The sequence below is a fragment of the Globicephala melas genome, chromosome 6, assembly GCF_963455315.2.
Source record: "Globicephala melas chromosome 6, mGloMel1.2, whole genome shotgun sequence".
NCBI lineage: Eukaryota > Metazoa > Chordata > Mammalia > Artiodactyla > Delphinidae > Globicephala > Globicephala melas.
Genome location: NC_083319.1, coordinates 87,161,696 through 87,182,381, shown reverse-complemented (window position 1 = coordinate 87,182,381; position 20,686 = coordinate 87,161,696). Strand labels below are relative to the sequence as shown.

Below are 20,686 nucleotides of genomic sequence, written 5' to 3'. Positions count from 1 at the left end.
TCCAAGATTTCCTTTACATCCAAGATGCACACTTTCCCCCTTGCTTAAATATATAAACAATATAAATTGAGTTTCAGTTATTTCTTTCAATGAGAGGAAGGGGCCCAAAAAGACATCTGTAGAAAGAGGCATTCTTTTTTTTTTTTGCGGTACGCGGGCCTCTCACTGTTGTGGCCTCTCCCGTTGCGGAGCACAGGCTCCGGACGTGCAGGCTCAGCGGCCATGGCTCACGGGCCCAGCTGCTCCGCAGCATGTAGGATCTTCCCGGACCGGGGCACGAACCCACGTCCCCTGCATCAGCAGGCGGACTCCCAACCACTGCGCCACCAGGGAAGCCCTAAAGAGGCATTCTTGATTTTTAACTATGAGAGAAAGCAGTACAAAACCAAGAATGTCCACTGGGCATTATCCATGTCAGTGACATAAGGGCATCATGCTCATAGAAATAAAATTGGTCTTAAATTTGGAAATTTAGGGGATAAATATTACCACAAAAATTGTTAAACTACAGTAAAAATAAATAAAGTACTTTTGGTAAAGTTTAATCAGAGAAACAATTCTGTGTGGGGGTATTTTTATGGAAACATAACCACTTTGGGGCCTAAAAAAAGTACAGGATGGCTCCAGTGTGAGTTCAGTTGAATGTCCACTGGCTTCACGTGGGTTGGGGGCTCACTGGAGCGGTCAAGTGGGTCCTGTCCAGCAACAAAGTCTCAGACAAAACATTAACATATCACAATTATTGTGAAACTTTAAAAATAAAAATGGGTATCTATGCTGAATTCTAGACCTTCTGAACTAGAATCTTCTGGGGAGGGAACTGGGCACCCGTGTGTGGAAAAGCCTCTGCAGGTAGTTCTGACTTGCCACTTCAGGGCTGGGGACCACACAGACTTAGACTTCTGAAGGGAAGGTCAGTCTGAGTCTCTCCCCCTAGGGGCAGAGAGTAAACACCCAAGTGGCTGTTTTCATACTTAATACTCTGCAAGATCCTGTGAGGCAACGGTGTTCTTTCCACCTGCCACAAACACCACACGGAGCCAGCACTGGGGGAGGTGTGGAGACAGGGCAGTGCATGGGGCTGTCACCCAGGGCAAATGCAGTGTCACCAGTGCCAAGACCTGTTCCTCAGCTTGCGAACCTTCCCTTTAAGGCCCTCCAGAAGCGCTGGGTGGAGGATGCTTTGCAAAAGAAGGTGGTGACAGAACTGGGAAACAAGATCACATCAGTGATGATTAAATGAGAATTAGGTGAGGAGCCTAAAAAGTGCTCTGCACTCTGGGCTCTTTGAAGGCAGATGCATCTTATAGGATCTTATAGGTTTACTGACATCCTTGGTGGGTTCTAGACCCACTGTTAACTGGGTTTATGACATAGTGACCGTGGAGCTCTATTGCCTCATATGTGAAAAATGACCTTTGAGGCCAACAGTGAACCCATTCTTTTCGATTTTATAGACTAGTAAATGTCAAAACTTGGGAACTGACATATGGTTATCAATTTTTATATCAAGTAAGGACAATGAAATAGGCGAAAAACTATGATATGCTATCATTTCATAAAAGATGACTATTTTATATCATAAAGGAAGGATAACTTCAGAATCTTAAAATTGCACATTCAACTTTAAAAACAACCCTATACTGTCCTTGGCTTGGCTTTCTCATTTTCTATGGATGAAAAGTTTATCACCAACTCATCTCTGCAAACTAAGGCTCTTTCACCTTGAACGCTTAGGGGCAGCTGCACTGCTTGCAGATAATGTTAATTTACTCTAAGAAGTGGTTTCAGGGCTTGAAGGGAACTCTGAAGAGTTCAAGTGCAATGGTCTCACAGTATCTTGCCTCAGTTTCCAATATTGATAATTATGTTTTGAGTGCTAGCAGCCAGAAACTCTATTGTTGCTTTGAAGAGAAGTAAAAAATACAGATTGTGGCAAATAGAATCATGGAAACTTTAAGTTGGAAGATTTTTTAGCAATGATCTCATCCCTGTCGTTTTCAAACTAATGTTCCATGGAGCCACAGTGGTGTGCTTCAATCAACAGACCTCCATTTTAATTGTTATAAATAATTGAGCCTCTAATTATGGTAGAGTTTGTTTGCTTAAAAAAATGAACACTAATGATCCAGTCCATCTCAAATTTAAAGGGGTAACTGATGCTGAAAGAAACCCTGGGATTTGCCTGTGGTCACCTTCTTAGTTGGGGGGAAAACTTGGTGGCATGACACTAGTGGAGTGGGGAAGGAAGGATTCTTATTACAGTGTCTGTTCTCACATTCATCAATAGTTGAACCAAATCTTCCCACTGTTCCACTGCAAGGAAGGTCAACCCTTACAGTTACCCTTCTGAAACGTTCTGACTGGCTCCTTTCTATACTGAACCTCATACTCTGCTTGGCAAACCATTCCTACATGATAATTATGACAAACATTTCACTGACATCTGTTGGAAACTAATTTTTAAACTCCAGATCTGTACTTCTGCTCCCATTTTGACCAGCACTGAGAAAAATCTAAAATTAAACAGCATTTAATTACATTTGAAGAGTATAGAGCTAATATTTGTATGAACATCATTTTATGTTTCTAAGGTCATGTGTATGTAAAAAAATTAAAAGGTACTTTATTTCATGAAAGATACACTTCGATTAAAATGACTGAACCCTACTGTCTGATGAAGATGCATCTACTTTCTTTCTGAGTTCCTCGTACAGCTGACCCCACAGCAGTCTAACGACATTTATATGTCAAGTCTATCACACACTGCACAGCACATTCATTTTGTAGCAAGATCCTGGTGGTGAAATGTAGCATCTAATAAGTCTGGACACAATTCAGCTGCGAGCAGCCAAAAAAAAAAAAAAAAAAAAGACTAAGTCTATATAACCTAAAACAGAGAATTTTTGAACTGTGGTTCCCAGTCATTAGTGGGTCATGAAATCAACTTAGTGGGTTATGAAAGCATTAAAAAACATACATACACAAGAGCCAAAAGTGCAACAGAAGAGAAAATACCAAAATATGTTGCATGACTTAAGGGTAAATATTATTTCATAAACATTTTATTTCATTCATATATATGTATTAACACATGTACTGGGTCATGAAATAATATATATTTCACAGCTCTCAACACTGCCCTAGAGAAAAACATACTTGGCCATTCAGTCCCTTAAGAAAAGATTTTCTTTCTTTTTTTTCCCCATTTCTGAGCAATGGCTCCACACTGCGATGGCTGGATACTCCAAAGGCCCCCTCCCCTCAATACAGTAGCAATTCACAGTGATCTCTGAGCACCACCATTTCCTGGTTCACTGCTATTTTCTGGACATTTCCTCCCATCATAGCCCTGCCGGTTCAACTGAGGGAAAGTTGCCACAGTGTATCTGCGTGTGGGTCAGTAGAAGCCTCAGGTCCTGCTACCATGTGCCAGGCATGATGCCAGGGGCTTTACAGACCCGACTCTTTATACATATGGTTTCCTTTGTTTTACTGGTAGCAGTGCCTCACCTGTACATCTCGAGCTCCTAGCACAGCACCCATAGGGGCTGAGTGAATGTTTCCAAATAAGTGAATTCAACAACAAGCACATTCCATTGGTTATAAACTATATAAGTTAAGTTCAACAGAATATAAGAGTTTTAAATAAAATCAAATGTTTTCTCGTTGACTCATACTTAAAAAAGTGCAAAAGTACTATACAAAGCTTTATATAGTTGTACAAAAAGTTGATGCATTGGTGTTCTGTGGCTAATGATAATAATTGTATTACTTCAGCATCATGTATCATAAAGTTATACAACTTACTCCTTTGATTTTGAGTTTAAAAGCTTACTATTTTAATATACATCATGTATTCAGTACTAGTTATTACTTTTGTATAAATAATTTCTTAATAGCAGTACATGATACTGAGGGAAAATAAAACAGTTAAGAATTTTCCAAATGGTAGTAAGAAAGAAACTCATTAATATACATTTGATTTGGGGGCTGAGCATAATTTGGCCTATGACTTAATGGAATCTAGGAGAGTGAAACAAAGCTTTTTTAAACTGGAAGGACGCTCATGTGGATCAAGTTCAAGCCCTTCATCTTTCATATTAGGAAATGGCTGCACACCAGCCAAAATGACTTATCTAAGGTCACATAATTATACAGTAAGAGAGATACCCCAGGTCTCCTGATAACAAACCCAGAATATTTTCCATTTCATAGAAGAGGTTTATACTATAATACAATCATATTTTTTTAAAAGATCAAATCAGCTATCAAGGAAAACCAATACATGATAACATTTTAGACTTAAAAAGAAAGCCCTAGAGCAAGAGTTTATTAAAAATATATGTTTACAACTGTGTAACATAATTAGTGTGCAATACAGTATTGTAAATATTGATGGCAGAAGTTCATTGGTTGTGGTAACTTATTTGTGTGTTTATGTATTACTCTTGGGTATTAGTTGTGCTTTCATCTGTATCACTGGAGTTAAATTTTTTCCACAAAAATTTCTCATTTGATTTCCAAAGAGGAGCTTCAAGACCCTCTTTCCTTTTGGAGGATGCAGCAGAAGGCACTTTTTCACACAGAGTCTCTATTACTGCCAAGTCGGTGAGTTTACTAAGACTCTCGTCATTCTGTTCATTCAAGATGTCCCAGAAATCTTTTGGTCTCTGTTTTGCTTTCTCCATGGGCCCTGAAAGAACTTTCTTTGGCAGTCGTGTGGGACTGTTCCCGTGACTTTTAAAGAGGTCATCAAGAATAGAGGTGTCACCAAGTAAGCTTACCACAGAAGTGTTTTCTAACACTGGATTTTCTATCTTTTTGTTTTCCACTTTGAAAAAGGGTCCATTTCTTGAAACACCCAATCCTGTGAGATCCTGTCGGTTTTTCATGGTATTTTCCAACTTTTCCAACTCATACGCTCCAGACTTACTGTTCAGGAAACAGGATGCTACAGTATCTTTGGATGCTTGGCTGTTTTTCCCATTGTTCGTCTCTTGGGTAGAGCTTACAGGTAATTTCTTAGTTTCCACATCATTACAAAGCACCTCTTCTCTATGGAAACTGTGATTTCGAAACTTAATTGATTTTTCTTTATATCTTTTTGGGCTGCAAATTTGAGACAATTTTTTGGTACAATTTTTAAATGACAAAGTTACAGAATCTGACACCCTTTCTTTTATAAGAGACTCTCTTTTTTCAGACAGATTCCTGACTCTCTCTCCTTCCTCATTGGCAGATTTAATGAATTCTGAAGGGGAATCCACAAAAAATTCTTTTACCTCTGGATAGTGAGAAGCGTAAAAGTCTCTTAGCATTTTCTGTCGTTCTTCTGATGTGGCATTAGTTATATGTTTAGCAAATTCCTTTACAGAAGACAACTTAAAATAAGAAGCCATTTCTTCAAATTGTTTTCTGAAGATTTAACGAACAAAACCAGTGGTTATTTTTATTACATTTTATTTTTAAAGAGCTTGTCTTCAGTGTTATGCTATGTAGCAACAAAGCAATGCAATAGTATTCCTTTAGCATATATTAGCTTAATTCCATAATGAACATGCATTTTGCACTTAGGAGAATGTGATCTCTTTCCTTACACTACTGAAAAAAATATTCTAGCTCATGAAATTACCAGCTTTTTAAGTTATTCTGACTTATACTATCAGGTATTTCCTGGGAATTGTGTGATCCCAGCATGCTGCTACTCCAGTCAGCCAATTTATGACTTACATGAGAATCATAATTTATATAATCTGTATTTGGAAATCTATATTGCATTCAAGATCCATGAAATAAAACTGTCAAAGAAGGGTCTTAATAAATAGAAAAGAGAAAATGCTGAAAAATTAAGACAGGAATTTTTTTCATCTATCTCTTCTCCTTCCACAAGTATCGATAAAATATAGAAATTTCACACAACTTTTTGATGAGCCTAAAGGAGAGTTCTAAACTGATGAACCTACATTCTTTTTCAGTATTGATCTGACTTCAGTATAGATAGCTACACTATAGTCAGATGCTATTTGAAGAAATGCGTTTCAGTCTTAGTATAAGATATTAATAAAAGCTGTTATATGCATATGTGAGGAAATGAGCCTTCTGAAACCCTGCTAAGATGGAAGTGGAAAGGTTGTTTAGGACCCCTGGGCACTAGACTCTGCTCCTTTCCCTAGGTGAGGGTTCTATGGACTGAACTGTATCCTCCCCCCAAATTCATAAGTTGAAGCCCTAAACCCCAGTGTGACTGTATTTGGAGATGGGGCCTTTGGGAGGTAATTAAGGTTAAAAGAGGTCATAAAAAATCACCAGAGAGCTCTCTCTGCCATGAAAGGACACAGTGAGAAGGTGGCCATCTGCACGCCAGGGAGAGAGCTCTCACCAGGAACCAAATCAGCTGGTACCCTGATCTTGGACTTCCCAGGCTCCAGTACTGTGAGAAGTAAATTTCTGTCTTTTAAACCGCAGTCTGTGGTATTCTGTTACAGCAGCCCGAGTAGACTAAGATGGGCTAAGAGGGTATTGGTTTGCTGATGCTGAGTTTAGGCCATGAGTCAGGAGAGCCCAATGCTTATAAATGTTCTTTTAAACAAAAGCCACAGATAGTGCTGCAGCATATGATTAAAAGTCCCCAAATTGTAGAATTATATCTATTTTTATATATTTCCTTACAACATTCATTTATCCACTCAACAAATATTTATAGAGCCCTCTTATTTGCTAGGCACTGTAAAAGAAACTATACAACAGTGAACAAATGCCAGTTCCCTGTCTTCAAGGAGTTTATAGTCTAGTTGGGGGAGACAGATACATGAAAATCAAACCAGAAGGGAGTGATAAACCCCATGATGGAGGTAAATACGGCACCCTGTTGGCATCCACAGAAGGGGTACCTAAGCCAGTGATTGGTAGTGGGCAAGGTGGCAGGGAAGGCTTCTCTGCTGTCACCACAAGCCAGTCAGGTAAAGGTGAGCCAGGAAGCCTTCTAGGGAGACAGGGAACGTGCACGCGCCCAGTTGCAAGAAGACTTGGTGCACATAGGGGCAGGAGAGTCAGTCAAGAAAAAGGCTGAAAATCATGAGGGATCCGTTTGCCAATTTCAGAAGTTTGAATTTTATCCTGTATACAACAGAGAATCCTGAGGATAAAAAATGATTTTTTTAAATGTATGTAACCAGGAGCTTTATTTAAAGCCACTATTATTTTTGCCACTCAGACCAGGTTATATAAAGTTTGTGTTTCCTTTGATTTTAGTGGTAATCCATGCTGCAAATTCATGACTTTCTTTTGTGGCTTCAGATGAGTACCCTGGCTTCTAGTCCTCCCCACACTGGTCCTGTTACTTGTTCCAAATCCAGGTACTATCTATGCCTGATCAACAGCCACTCTCATTGCCAACAGAATAGTTAATAACACAAAAACAAGGTTCCAAATTTCTGTCCTGGATATGGCCAATGTTCTTGGTTGGAAAGCAACAAGTATGTTCTTAAAAAGTTCCAGTTTTAACTTCACATGAAGTAATGAAGTGTCATTATTTTGTTTATTAATCATCTCTGAATCATTTTCATGGCCTTTCTCATAAATATTTGTGCTGTGAAGATTAAGTTATTGGCAGGGTTACAGGCTGATGTCTTTTATTCATCCAAGACTTGGTAGTGTTTCAGCAGTTGCCAAAGTACTTTCACCTTTGCTGTGCTGACCTCACCCATGACCCTGCAAATCTGTCACCTCCGGGAGGAGAGGTGCTTCAGACCTTATTCTACCTGAGTAGTATGCAAGTAAACTGGGCTGTGTGGTTGCCCTTTACAGGATGAGCTATGATTACAATTCATTTTATTTTTGCCTTCTAAACTTGCTTTTGTAATTCTTGGTCTTTCTAAACACTCAACGAATTGCAAGGTACAACCAGGGGATACAAGCTAGCCACCACTTTGTGAAGAAAATTTTGTAGACACTCATAATCCATTTAGAGGTAGGGGCAGTGGTGGGGCAAAGGAAGCCAAAGTTAGGCATCTTTCATCAAGTGTACCAAGAGTATTTATGTATCACGGAAAAAATTCAATTTTTCTCCTTTTTTCTCGAGGAACTGAAGGAGAAGGGATGGAACACAGCTAAAACCATGTTCTTTCTGTCTAAGCTTTCTGAAGTGAAGGTAGGACTGAAACTTCATTCAGATAATCCATGAGGCTACAGCATAGTACAAATTCTTGATTCACATAAAGTTAGGATGGTTAGCAGGAAAGACGTGCTAGCAGTTTGGACACCGATCCCTAGTTCAGATGTTGGCATTCTAATATTAGACACACTTCACCTTTTTATTTAGCATGAGGCATTTATCCCTAGGATAAGTAGAGGGAAAAAAAAAGAGGCAAAAACTAATCACTGTTAATACTTTTATTTTTATATACAGTACTAAAGGGGATAAGACACTTGTGCTTAAAGACTGGTAAAATGTATATGGTTGGTCTCCTAGCAAAAATAATTGCCCAAAGAAAATTACCCACAATTTACCCAAAATCATTGTTGTAAATCTGTTTGTGAGGAGTTGTGTTGCTATAGCAGTGTGGGGTGTTCACCTTTGTGGGCAACGGTGCGCAGCTGAGAGGCGTGCTCCAATCTGCCACACCAGCACCCGAGGAGCTAAGGGACAGGTTGCCTGGGAGTTGCCAAAACCCGAGGGAAGCATCTGGAACACGCAGAGCAACCACCATTTTCTTACTGTCCGTAGAAGTCATCAGGACCAACTGGACCACGCCTCCTCTCCCTGCTTACCTCAGTCACTACTTCTCAGTTACACATAACCACTGGCTTCTCATGCCCCTGCTAGTCTCTACATCCCTGATCCAATCCCCCATCCTTCCAGACCACTCCTCGGTGCCCCTGGAACCAGGCTATGATCTACTAACTCTCCTGTGTCTTCTGCCCAAGGAGCGCTCTGTCTCCTCCTGATACTGCCTCCCCACTGCAGCCCTCACAAGTCAAGATCTTATACCTCACATCCTTAAACCTCAGGGTTCATGCTTCCCATTGCTGCTTCCAGATCATTTTTTCTTAAAAACTCCTTCCCCTCTTTAAGGTTTATGCTATCCAGCTTAACCATTCTCACCCCCACCCCACCTTGTTAACTGACTTTCTAGTTGCTTCCTGATAGTGACTGAACACTCAAGATCCTGGATTAATGTTGTTTCCTTTCCCATCTCCTGCCATCATTCTTGATAACATCAGTATCCATGTGGATGTCCCACCCAACTCCTAGCCCACCAGTTTCTTGACGTCACCTCCACAGACTCGATTCCATGTTAGGCCCCTATTCCCAAAGTCATATACCACTAATGTCATTACCATTAACTGCACAACCTCCAAATCCCTGAATTCAATCATATGCTCCAGTTATCCCAATGACAACAATGCTGGAATATACCCTTCATCTCATCAAGTCCTCCAATTTGCTGACTCTTCTGCTTTCTCACTAACATCAGCCTCCCCTTTTCCAGCTTATGTTCAATTTTATAATCGCTTCTTTGCAAACATCCTTTAGCTTCCTTGCTTCTCTCTCCTTCTCCTGGTAAAACTCAGCTGTTTCCCTATTCTGTGTCTGCAACTGAACAACTGAAGCTTGCTGAATGAAGTCTGCACAACTGCACAGATGGTTTTACTGGAATTACTCTCAAATAGGAACTTAACATCACCCAGGAAGTCTAGCCCCACTAAGCTTGCTTTCCCACTTTATGACTTCCACTAATGACTTCTTTCATAATTTCTCTCTCCCCAAATCTCTTTCCCTCTGTGCTGATGAATTTATTCTCAATTAATTGAGGAAATATCACTGTATCTGTGCCCTTCTTTATCTCTTTCTCTTAATACTTCTCAAAGACTAGATCTTCACCTGTGGTCTGGATCCCACCCTCTCCTGCCTCCAGGACTTCACTTTTTCTGTTATCACCTCTCTGGCATGATCTCCTTTTTTCCTATTAGTCTTTTTCCTCAACACACAAACAGGTTCTATTATCTTCCCAACTTAAAAACAAACTACACTTCATCCCACAATGCCCTCCAGCTACTGCTAGTTTCCACATCCAAACTTAAGGAGCAGTCCCAGGGGCTTGCCCTTTCACTGCTTGCCCACCTCACCCTGGCATCTGCCTACTTCTACTGCTCATGGAAAGGTGACCAAAGAGTTCTTCAGCTCCAGGGGCTTTCCCACTTCTTTTGATTCTGGTTCTCAGCAGCAGTCAATAAAGTTAAGTGTTCCCTCCTTTTCGAAACTCTCACTTGTCTTGGACTTTAGAACCTTGCACTGGGCCTCCTACACAGTAGGCCACAGTCACTCTCCAGGCTCAGTACTGGGGCTTCTCCTCTCTCTCTGTTCTGTTCCTAAGCTGTTCACACAGTCTATGGCTATAAAAACTATCTGTAATCTATTTATAATCTCTATGCTGATAATTTCCAAATTTAGACCTCCAGTCTCCAAATCTCAGAGTAGCATATCCACTGCCCATGTGACATTTCCCTATATCTTCAAATTTAATATGAGCAAAAGAGAACTCTTTTTTTTTTTTACTTCAAACTTGTGTCTCTCCTAGTTTTCCCCATTCAGTGAATCCAGTCTGCTGCTTAAGGCAGAAAATTGGGAGTAATCCTGTCTTCTCCCCTTCCCAAAACACAGTTCAACATCAAACTGAATTTATCCATTCGGCTCTGTCTCCATGGCAACTACTCTATTGCAAACCACCATCACCTAGTTCCTTATGGTTTCCCCTAGTCCACTCTGCCCTCTTCCATGCAGAAGCTGGAAAAATCTTTTAGAAACATACATCAGATCATGTCATGCTTCAACAGCTTTCTACTGCAGTTGGAACAAAATCCAAATTCTTTTCTATAATCTACAAGGCTTGGCATGCTCCAGCCCCATCTATGTCTCTCCCTTCATCTCATGCCATTCTCTGCTTGATTTATTATGCACTAAGTACACCAGTCTTCTCTCAAAACCTCCTCCCTCTTCAGAAAGTTCTTACTTTGGTTCTCTGCTTCATTATCCTTCAGGTCTTAACTTAAATGTCACTCGTATAGAGAGGTCTTCCCTGACTACCTAGTAGAAAGGGAGTTATATCCCTCCCGATCCCATTATTCTCTATAAAGGAGGCCTGTCTACTTTTTTCCTATAACACACCATTTTATAATTATTTATTTATAAGTTTTTTTACTTTTGAAAATTTTATGGTTTGATGCCAACCCCCATCCCACTGTACTGTAAGCTCTATGTCTATGTCTCTTTTTTTACACTGTATATTTAGCACCTAGCACAATGCCTGAGTGCATATTAGATGCTCAATAAATACTCAATGAGTGAATGAATATAATGCACTTAAGTATTTCACTTATATAAAATAATTTCATTTTTTATCAATTTGGGGATTAGCCTTCTTAAAACACTAAAACATTTGGGATTTTTTTTCTTTTTTTGGCCGTGCTGCATGGCTTGTGGGATCTTAGTTCCCCAACCAAGGACTGAACCCAGGCCACCGCAGCGAAAGCGCTCTAACCACTGGACCACCAGGGAATTCCGGGATTTATTTTTTAAAGTGTACAAATTCATATTTATCTGAAATATTCAGATGCCATGTATAGTTAAAATTCAAATAATTTGTGTATTTTACTAGGTAGTTATATTTCTTTTGAGAATCATTCATAAAGTCCAATGTTGTTATAGATGACATACCTGCGGATCCCTTTTGGTGTTTCTCCAATTATGAAGGTGGTCTGGCCTGTTCGGTAGACATTTTTCTTCTTCTGGCTTACAGGGTGTGAAATGTAAAGGGGAAAGGAAATGCTGCCTTCACTTGGTTGTTGGCATTCCTTTGTATGTGTTGATGTATCTCCCTTCATTTTTTCCTTATATGTCTGAAAAAAGGATGAAAGCAAAAACTCTGAAAAAACAGTCATTTTTGGTTAAATAAGGAGACTGTCTTACTTTTTCCCAGTATTCTTTACAATCTAGTATATCATATTCTCCAAGTAATATCATTGTCAGATCTTGTTAGATCTTTAAAAAGATATTACTTGTAGCAGTGATGTGATGTTTCTCTTTTCTTTGTTTAAGATACATGCTAAAGATATACCTTTCTTAAAGATACAATAAAAGTAATGGTAATATGATGTTTCTACTGTCAAGACTATGGGTATACTGATACACATGCTGGCATCCACTCTCCTAAACAAGGATAAAAATTAATGATTATATAAATAATGGCATAAAAATGGGATGTTTAAAAAATTTAATTCAGCAATTTCTCTCAATATTATTAAGCAGACTTTTGGTTATTTAATCTTATATAAGCAGTCAAACTTTTAAGAAATAACAACTTTTATATAATAATGCAATACACTAGTTTTGTAAATCCTACTTCAATCTCCAGTGGGTTGCAAGAATTACTTAGTGATTGTTAAGATGTTAACTAGAGGTGGTTGAAATTACAGATAGAATCACATTTATTTTACAGACTAAGGGTGTCTTGCATAATACAAATTGTTAAAAATAGTGAGTCAAGAAAAAAATAATTTTAAAATGTATGGTTCCATTTTCCCTGACAAAATGGTAAGGTGAGTATGTGGAAAGTCCCCATCTTATTCCAAAAACAGAAATATTGGATGCAATTTGACAACAACAAAAAAATTATATTTGAGCTCAAAAGTAAGAAAGGAAAATCTCTAGATGCTAAAGCCAAGTAACACAGTGGTAGGTGGGAGCTGAAGCTCAGCAGCCCGAGGAATAGGGTCCTAAATTCTAGTCTGCAGGATTCCATGTGTAGAGGGAAAATGGAAATGATTTAACTCTCTGAATTAAAAAACAAACAAACAAAATAAAAACACAGCAGGAATTAAATGGATATCCAGTTTTCAAATTAAAGCTAGGAAAGCCCAAACTGGGGGCACAGGATAGAAACAGGCTCCCTTGTTACTCTAGATAGAATCACTGGTGAAAACATGGAATGCCCAGCCTGTGCCATTTGTGGAATCTGATTTTGTAGCACTTGCATTGTATGGAAAAATCTAAGCTAAAAACCAACATAAAAAACTGGCCCAGAACCCGTGAAAACCATAGATCTCAATGAGGGGTGAATACAAAAATATAACATAGGAACACTTTTTAAATCTAGAGAATGCCTGTGATTCCAATGCGGGGGGGGGGGAAAAAGAGTTCAGTTAAAAATTATAAAGAACACACAAAGCCCACTGCCATGACAGTGGACAGATACAACAAATGTGAGAATCCATATCTGAGGAATTATAGATAACAAAGCAATCTGAAAGAGACTTTAACTCATTAGCATATCCAGAAAGATAAAGAAAGAACTGGGTATTGTAAAATACCAGATCTGAGAAAGAACCAAATACAAATTCTAGAAAAGAAATATAGGTTTGAAAAAAAATAGACATAGAAACAAACTTAAAATATGGGTTAAGCAGCAGGCTACACAGCCTTACAATGACCGTTGATAAATTGGTAGAGTAAAATTACTCAGAATGCTAGGCAGAGAGAGAGAGACAGAGAGAGAGAGAGAGAGAGAGAGAGAGAGAGAAAGGAGGAAAGGAGGGAAGAAAGGAAGGAGGAAAGGAGGAAAAAAAGGCAGGCAGAAAGAAAGAAAGAAAGAAAGAAAGAAAGAAAGAAAGAAAGAAAGAAAGAAAAGGAAAGAAAGAAAAGAAAGAAAGGAAAGAAATAAGGAAAGAAAGAAAGAATGGAAGAAAGAATGGAAGAAAGGAAGACAGACAAGAAAGAAAGACAAGAAAGAAAAATTAAGAGACAGAAGACATGGCAGAAAACATACCAAAATTTCTAAAATATTAGAAGGAGATAACAGAAAATGGAAGAGATAATGTCAAAGAAGTAATGGCAGAGAATTGAAGAAGGCATGAATCCTCAGACTAAAAAAGGAGAGAGAATCTCCAGTGTGAAAAATGAAAATAAATCTGTACCTTGTTATATCACAGATAAAGAGAATATCTTAAAAACTACCAGAGAAAAATAAGCTATCCCACAAAGAAATAATAATCAAACTAAAGGCAGACTTCTCATTACCACTACCACCACCACCACCACCAAGAGAAGATAATGAGAGTATCTTCAACATGCTGGGAGGGAAAAACCGTCAACCTAGAATTCTAAACCCAGTTAAACTATCACTTAAGAAATTTGCAGGCATACAAATACTACAAGACACAGATTAGTAATTGTCAATGAGACAGTGATTTTTTCTTTTACAGGAGTTCAATGGGATTCAAGTGGCACATATCACTGAATGTTGGTAGGGAATGGCTTTCGTTCCACAAATATTTACTAAGCACCTATTACGTTCCTGCCACCATGCTATGCAGTTGAGAAGAAAAATATTTATATATACAAAGAGGCCCCTACTATTAAGGGGCTTAAAAAAGCTGAGCCCCACCCCCCTCCCATTTTTAGTTTTTTCTGTTTTTAAAATAAATCATTTATCTCTTTAATTTATATTCAAGTTCATTTCATTGAAATAAACTGAACAAAAGACATAATTATATGTTCTTTAATAGCAAACCACTTCTAATGAAAAGAAATTGACTTCTTCAAAATCTAGTGTGACTCACGTGGACAAACACAAAATGCCAGGTTGCCATTTTGAACCAGGGCTTTGCTTCAGTCAGTAATGCTGACAGTACTTTCCTCAAAGACATCATTTTTAAAGTTTAAAACATTATTAATAAAGAGAGGAAAATGCTGATCTTTAAAGATAAATTTGAAAGAGATTTGATGCATTTATTTTACATCACAAGAAAACAAGATGAATGTTAAAAGTTCCTAATAAAATAGCTCATAATCTTTGATGATTCCCAAGAAATAATTATCCATTATTATGAGGAGGGACGGGAACGTTTACATGGGGATAAAGGGAGTAAACCGAAAGAGAAGGAATGGGGCCAACCAAGAACACTCCCTCCATGAAGCCATGGAGAAAGCAGGCCAGGCCATGGAAATTTTCAATTATTTACATGATTACTCTGGGTCTTTCTGACCCTGGCAGCATTACAAAGCTCATATTTCGAACAGATACATTTTTTCTCAAGTTGATTTTACAAATTCTTCAGGAAAATTCAACTTTTCTATTCATAGCTATCAGACATGTGGATCTTTAATTTATGCCACATATTATACACTTAAAAACCTGATTATTTTAGATAATCATTAAAAGAGAAAAGCATTTGTTGTCTCACACTGGCTCAATATCCCATCTTTTACTTAAAAAATATCTAGGTTCAGTTTTCCATTTTAGTAGGGTAGTTTAACACTTACTGAAACAAGGCTGTGAAACAAAATTTTGTTTACTAATTATTTTAAAAACATTTTGATGCCCTTCTTATAAAAGCTGGTTTCACTATTTATAGTAAAATAGTATCTTTTATAATAGCTGATATAAGGAAAATAGTGACAGTGCAGTTGCAATTGAAGGGACAGTTATAATTTATTATAAAGCAAAGTACAATGCCTGTGGCCAAGATGAAAAGATTCCAGACCATGTGAAATTGGACGCAAACTCTTTCACTACCGCTTATGTCAAAGTTAGGAAGTCATATGACACTGAGGCAACACTATGAAGTAGCAATAGTAATGAAGGGTCAAGTAATGAAAAATTCAGTAAAATTGAGCTGGACTAGGAAATTAAAAGATAACATTATCACTCCTTAATATTATGGTAGAGGGTGAGATTGCTTGCTCAAGAAAGCAAAATAAACCTACTCTTCTTTCCACCAGAGAACAGAATGGCCAACAACTGGAACACTATGTCTGTATGTGATAGGAAATTTTGAGATCATAACATGAAGAAAGCAGAAAGCCCAGTTTCTGTAAAAGCCCCTAATTGCTCCTAACTTTTTCCTAGAAAGTTTCTTCTAAATTATCCAAGATTTGCTTTGAGAAATTACTTTTATACTCTGTGATTCTGATGAAGGTTTCCTTCCTCTTAAGATTTATGGTTATAAAGATAAGGAGGGAATTATGAAGACAAGAACTTTGTACAGTATTTGTATAGTATAAATATGACTGCTAATAAGTATTTTAGAAAGCTTGACACTGTTAGAGTTTAATTTATAACTTAGTAATTGCTATGTTCATGATTATCTTCATAAATTATTGGATATTGTTAGGTATTTCTACTATGGTATATTTATGAAAGTAATCAAGTTCAACTTATGGTATCTTTATTAAAAATAAAGTGTAAAGAGTATAGTAATTATTTCTAAATAACATAAACATACAGTTAAAAGATCCATTTGATGATGAGATTAATTGAATGGAAATGTGAGGTTACTTAAGAAGCTGAATTTATCAGAGAATATTGAAATAATAATCCTAATTTATGAGTGGTAATATGTCTTCCTCCTTTGGACGTATATGTACTATGTGGAGCAGCCAGTTGAATGTTGAAAAAGTAGAGGAAAACCCTCCCCCTTCAGAGTTAAACAGGTCTAAAAAGGTAAAAGGTCGGCCACGGCTAATTATGTTAAGTCCTAATCTGATTTATATAATTAAACATTTAAAACATAACATGTTATTGTCAGAAAAGTAAATATTTGTCATTAAAAATAAAATTCGGAATATAAAAAATTATTTAGTTCAACAAAAACATTAAATATGTATTATTTCTATAAATGGTAATTGTTTTAATATATTTTGGTCAAAAGTCTCCTTACCTATCCACAATCAAATGTTTAATGTGGAAATGGCTCACTTCAAAGACTTCATAAATAACTGCTTTTTAAAAAATTGAAGTATAGTTCATTTACAATATTATATTAGTTTTAGGTGTACAACACAGTAATTCAATATTTTAATAGATTATACTCCATTATTAAATTATCACATTATTATAAAACAAAGGCTGTATTTCCCTATGCTGCATAGTAGTATATGATGAACATCTGTTTTGACTTAATTTTGATAAAGTTATAAAATCATTATTCATTTTTCTAATGTCTCTATAAAATATATTTAAAAATACATCATAAAATTACTATTTAAACGTGTATAAAGTATACAGTCTGTAAAATAAAAGCTATAATTTTAAGTTGTAAAAGATATACATTAGGATTACAATAAATAAGAGGGCACTTTTGTAGGGAAAAATTTCTTCTTTTAGAGTAGCCAAAATGAATTTACACTAGACCTAGTCAACCGTACATAATCCTGTACCACTTATTTCTTACTGTAAACTTTTAGGTTTATATTGGTTCTAGAAGGAAAGTTTATCTTTAGATCAATAGTATGAGACATTCAAATGACCTTTGATAATAAATACTTTCTTTTTCCTTTGGACCCAACGTGTACTGTCCGTATTTCAAGGCATTAGACCTAAGCCAAATAGCAATATTAATAGCAATAGCCAATTAAAATATTGAACCAGTAGTTATTTTTTAAAAGATATAACTGAAAAAAGATAAGGTATATATACATTTTCAATATGAAAGAGTAAGAAAAAATAAAACTGACTCTTAAAAAGTTTGCAGATAACAATCTTTGATGTCAGTGTACTGAGAAAAGGAAAAAAAGGAATGTTCCCCCTACCTCACAGCCATATGATTACATTAGCATTTTTCTTTTTTCTCTGCTACATATGAAATTATCTTTATATAATAGAAAACTTCATTGGAATAGTGCACAGAATGTTTAAGGAAAAAAACCCTCTTTCTTTGAAGTAAAAAATTTTGGAGGCAAATTACTAAAGAACTATAGAGGGCGCCTAGGTAGGAATAGCAAGGAAATGAGAAAAGTTGATAGGAATCAGTTTTTCCCATACACACCCACCTGTGGGCAACAAATGGGGCAGGAAATGTTACAATCCAGGAGACTGAGTTTCAAAAACAACCATGAACAGCCTCTAGTTCCCATTTTGGCAGGAGAAACACTATCGTAATCTCTACCATCTTTCTAAATCTCTTTGGGGCTAATTACTGGAGACACATCCATAGGTGGTACAGATAATGCTGATTCCTTTTCCTCTGCTCATCTGTATCCCCCACAAGTAGAGGAAGCTTGGAGGGGGACAATGTACAATGAAGAACAGCCTGATAGGGTGGGTAGCCTGTCTATGATAGGCTACCAGGATGTAGTGAAATCTTTATTAAGCAATTTTGGAATGGATCTGTCTGCTGAGCCGGTTTCTCTAGAAAACCCCTTACAGAGGATATATCAGAACAAACAGCAATGTATATTTAACAGCCACATTCACTGTTCTCTCCATAACTGGATGATCAGCCTTGATTAGTCACTGAGAAAACTGGAAACCAGGGAGATTTTCAAAGGCAATGGAAGGTCCCAATGGTTCTGACTTGTTGAGAAGCCTGAGTTTGGATTCTAAGATCACCAGAGGACCTGCCCATCACAGGAAAGCTCTTTGGTTTACACCTTGCTCCTGAGAATAGCACAGAGCTTCACAAGCCAGTCTATGGTCATGGCCACAAGTGGGCACACCATGTAGCCAAACCCCTCACATTGGCCTGATCACACCAACTTTGTCATAAAGATTAAAAAACAATCAAGTGCTCTTTCATTTTTTTCTTCATTAAACCTTAAATAGTTAAGTCTGAGAGGCAGCAATGCTTTTGTTTACACATCTGTTCAAACAAAAGATTAAAAAGAAATCTCCCTTTGGGTAAGGGCCAAACCCTATAAACACATAAAAAGTCATAAACTTGCTTGTCTTTGCAAAGCAGGGAATCAGGAGTACCATAAAGACATATAGCACATGTAAATAAATTCATTCAAGTGGCATCTGAGAGTCTAAAAGGACAAAGACCTTTAAGGATCTTTGTTCAAGTGTGAAAACCTCTTATCTTTGAAGTAATCATTCAAGATTTCTGCCTGGAGGTAGGAAATATTACTGTAAATGCAGTTTTCCAACACTCAACAGAAACCTAAGGCAACTATGAGGTACCCCTGAATTGTCTTCACTCAGCCTCTGGAGAAAAGCCAGCTGGTTAGAGGACCCACCACGAATACACACTGAAGTATAATTTTCTGCATATGTTTAAAAATGTCATTCAAGTCTGAAAAAACAAACACTTAGATTCAAATCTAAAACATTTTTTTTTTTTGTGGTGAAGGGAGATTAAAGTTTGTAATTATGGTTCTCTTTTCCTCCTGGAAGGAGTAACCATTACAATTCAGTTTTTTATATATATAGATATATATTTTCTTTTTTGATAGTACTTTGCTTGCTGAGTGAGCCACAAAAGGACAACTTTATATTGGCTTCCCTGAGCCTAGCTCCCTTTTTGTGTGCACAACAGTCCATTTCTCATTGTACAAGAAACTCGTCTATCTAAAGGAACAAAGTGATAGCCTCGGGAGTGCAGGTGAATACTGTGGGGCACACACTACAAACAGAAATACAAAAGTCCCATCTCCTTGGGATTTGGGAACATGAAGGCAGTGCCATAGCAGTCAACCTGGGGGAAAAGGCCAGGTGAGATGGTGGCAACTACCTTTAAAAAAGCCTGCAGACCAGCAACAGGGAGTGTTGGCTAATATTCCCTCAGTCCTTCATGGGAGGGTGGTCAGAGAGTAAATTCCCCTTAATACCTCCTACAGACAAAGGCAAGGCCTTTTGGGGTAGCTGTCTGAGCACTGGACTCAGCACCACAAGCCCTGGTTTCTACTAGTCTTTTTAGGATCTCCAGTAAGTAGTAATGAATAGGTCCTTGGCATCTTGAGCCCTGACTGAATTTTAAATCTTTACATATATTATTTATATTACTGTAAAAATGTCTCTAAAGACTACTTGAAGGTCCTATACTAAATAATACCTGTTAGTGAAAAGATCACAGAAGGGTGGTGCTGATGGAAAAACTTTAATTAAAGTCTTTCTTGGCAGGCACCCGCCCCTGCTTGCCTTTCCAGTGGCTGGCACTTCCATGGGGAGCTTAGGCTCTCCCTCCCTCCAGGCCTCCAGCTGGAGTAAGTGTAGGCTTCTATGCAGGCTGATTCAGTGACAAGGCCATCGATGGCTCTTCAGTGTCTAGGGAACAACATTTCAAGCACCCTGCCACAAATAACACTGGGACATTGTAACTGGTTGTGAAGTTGGACGCAGGTTATTGTTAATAATAAAGTACTGAAATCTGTGAATAATTCTCCTTTTTAGTAAATTAGAGTGGATTTCCTATAACCACATCATTTTCACTCTCTTCTATTCTGATATGCTTTCTTGAGTCGTGTAGAAGAGGAAGTAAAGCTTTCCGACAGAGAAAGGCCAACTGAAAGTATGTTCCACTAGAACTGAATTTAATGATCAAGTGACCCCCTTCTTATGGTCTAAAATGGCAGTTCTGAAACTTTTTGGTCTTAGGACACCTTTACAGTTTAAAAATTATTGAGGACGCCAAAGAGATTTTGTTTATGTAGGTTATATCTATTGAAAGTTTAAAATAATTAAGTAACTCTTTATCAGCAAAAAAGTTTATATTTTCCAAGGTAAACAAACAAAAAATTAGCCAGAAGAGTGGCTACGTATTACATTTTTGCAAATGTCTTTAATAGCTGGCTTAATAAAAGATAGCTGGATTCTCATATCTTCTTCTGCATTCAGTCTGCTGCAACAATGCTGTTTTAGTTGGAGTATATGAAGAAAATCAGCCTCATACAGATACATAGTTGAAAAAG

At 37.5% G+C, this 20,686-nt stretch overlaps 1 protein-coding gene across 2 annotated transcripts in view; it reads right to left on the bottom strand.

Moving 5' to 3' along the window:
* Positions 1-3,050: 3,050 nt before the first annotated feature.
* The window catches only part of ERCC6L2 (ERCC excision repair 6 like 2), a 140,322-nt gene continuing 122,686 nt past the window's right edge, over positions 3,051-20,686 (bottom strand). For both annotated transcript variants that reach the window (XM_030832883.2, XM_030832884.3), the window contains exons 18-19: positions 11,720-11,901; positions 3,051-5,418 (exon numbers count right to left, since the gene is read on the bottom strand). In XM_030832883.2, coding sequence (XP_030688743.2) covers positions 4,446-5,418; positions 11,720-11,901 — 1,155 coding nt within the window. In that variant the 3' untranslated portion in view covers positions 3,051-4,445. The remainder of the gene's footprint in view (positions 5,419-11,719; positions 11,902-20,686) is intronic.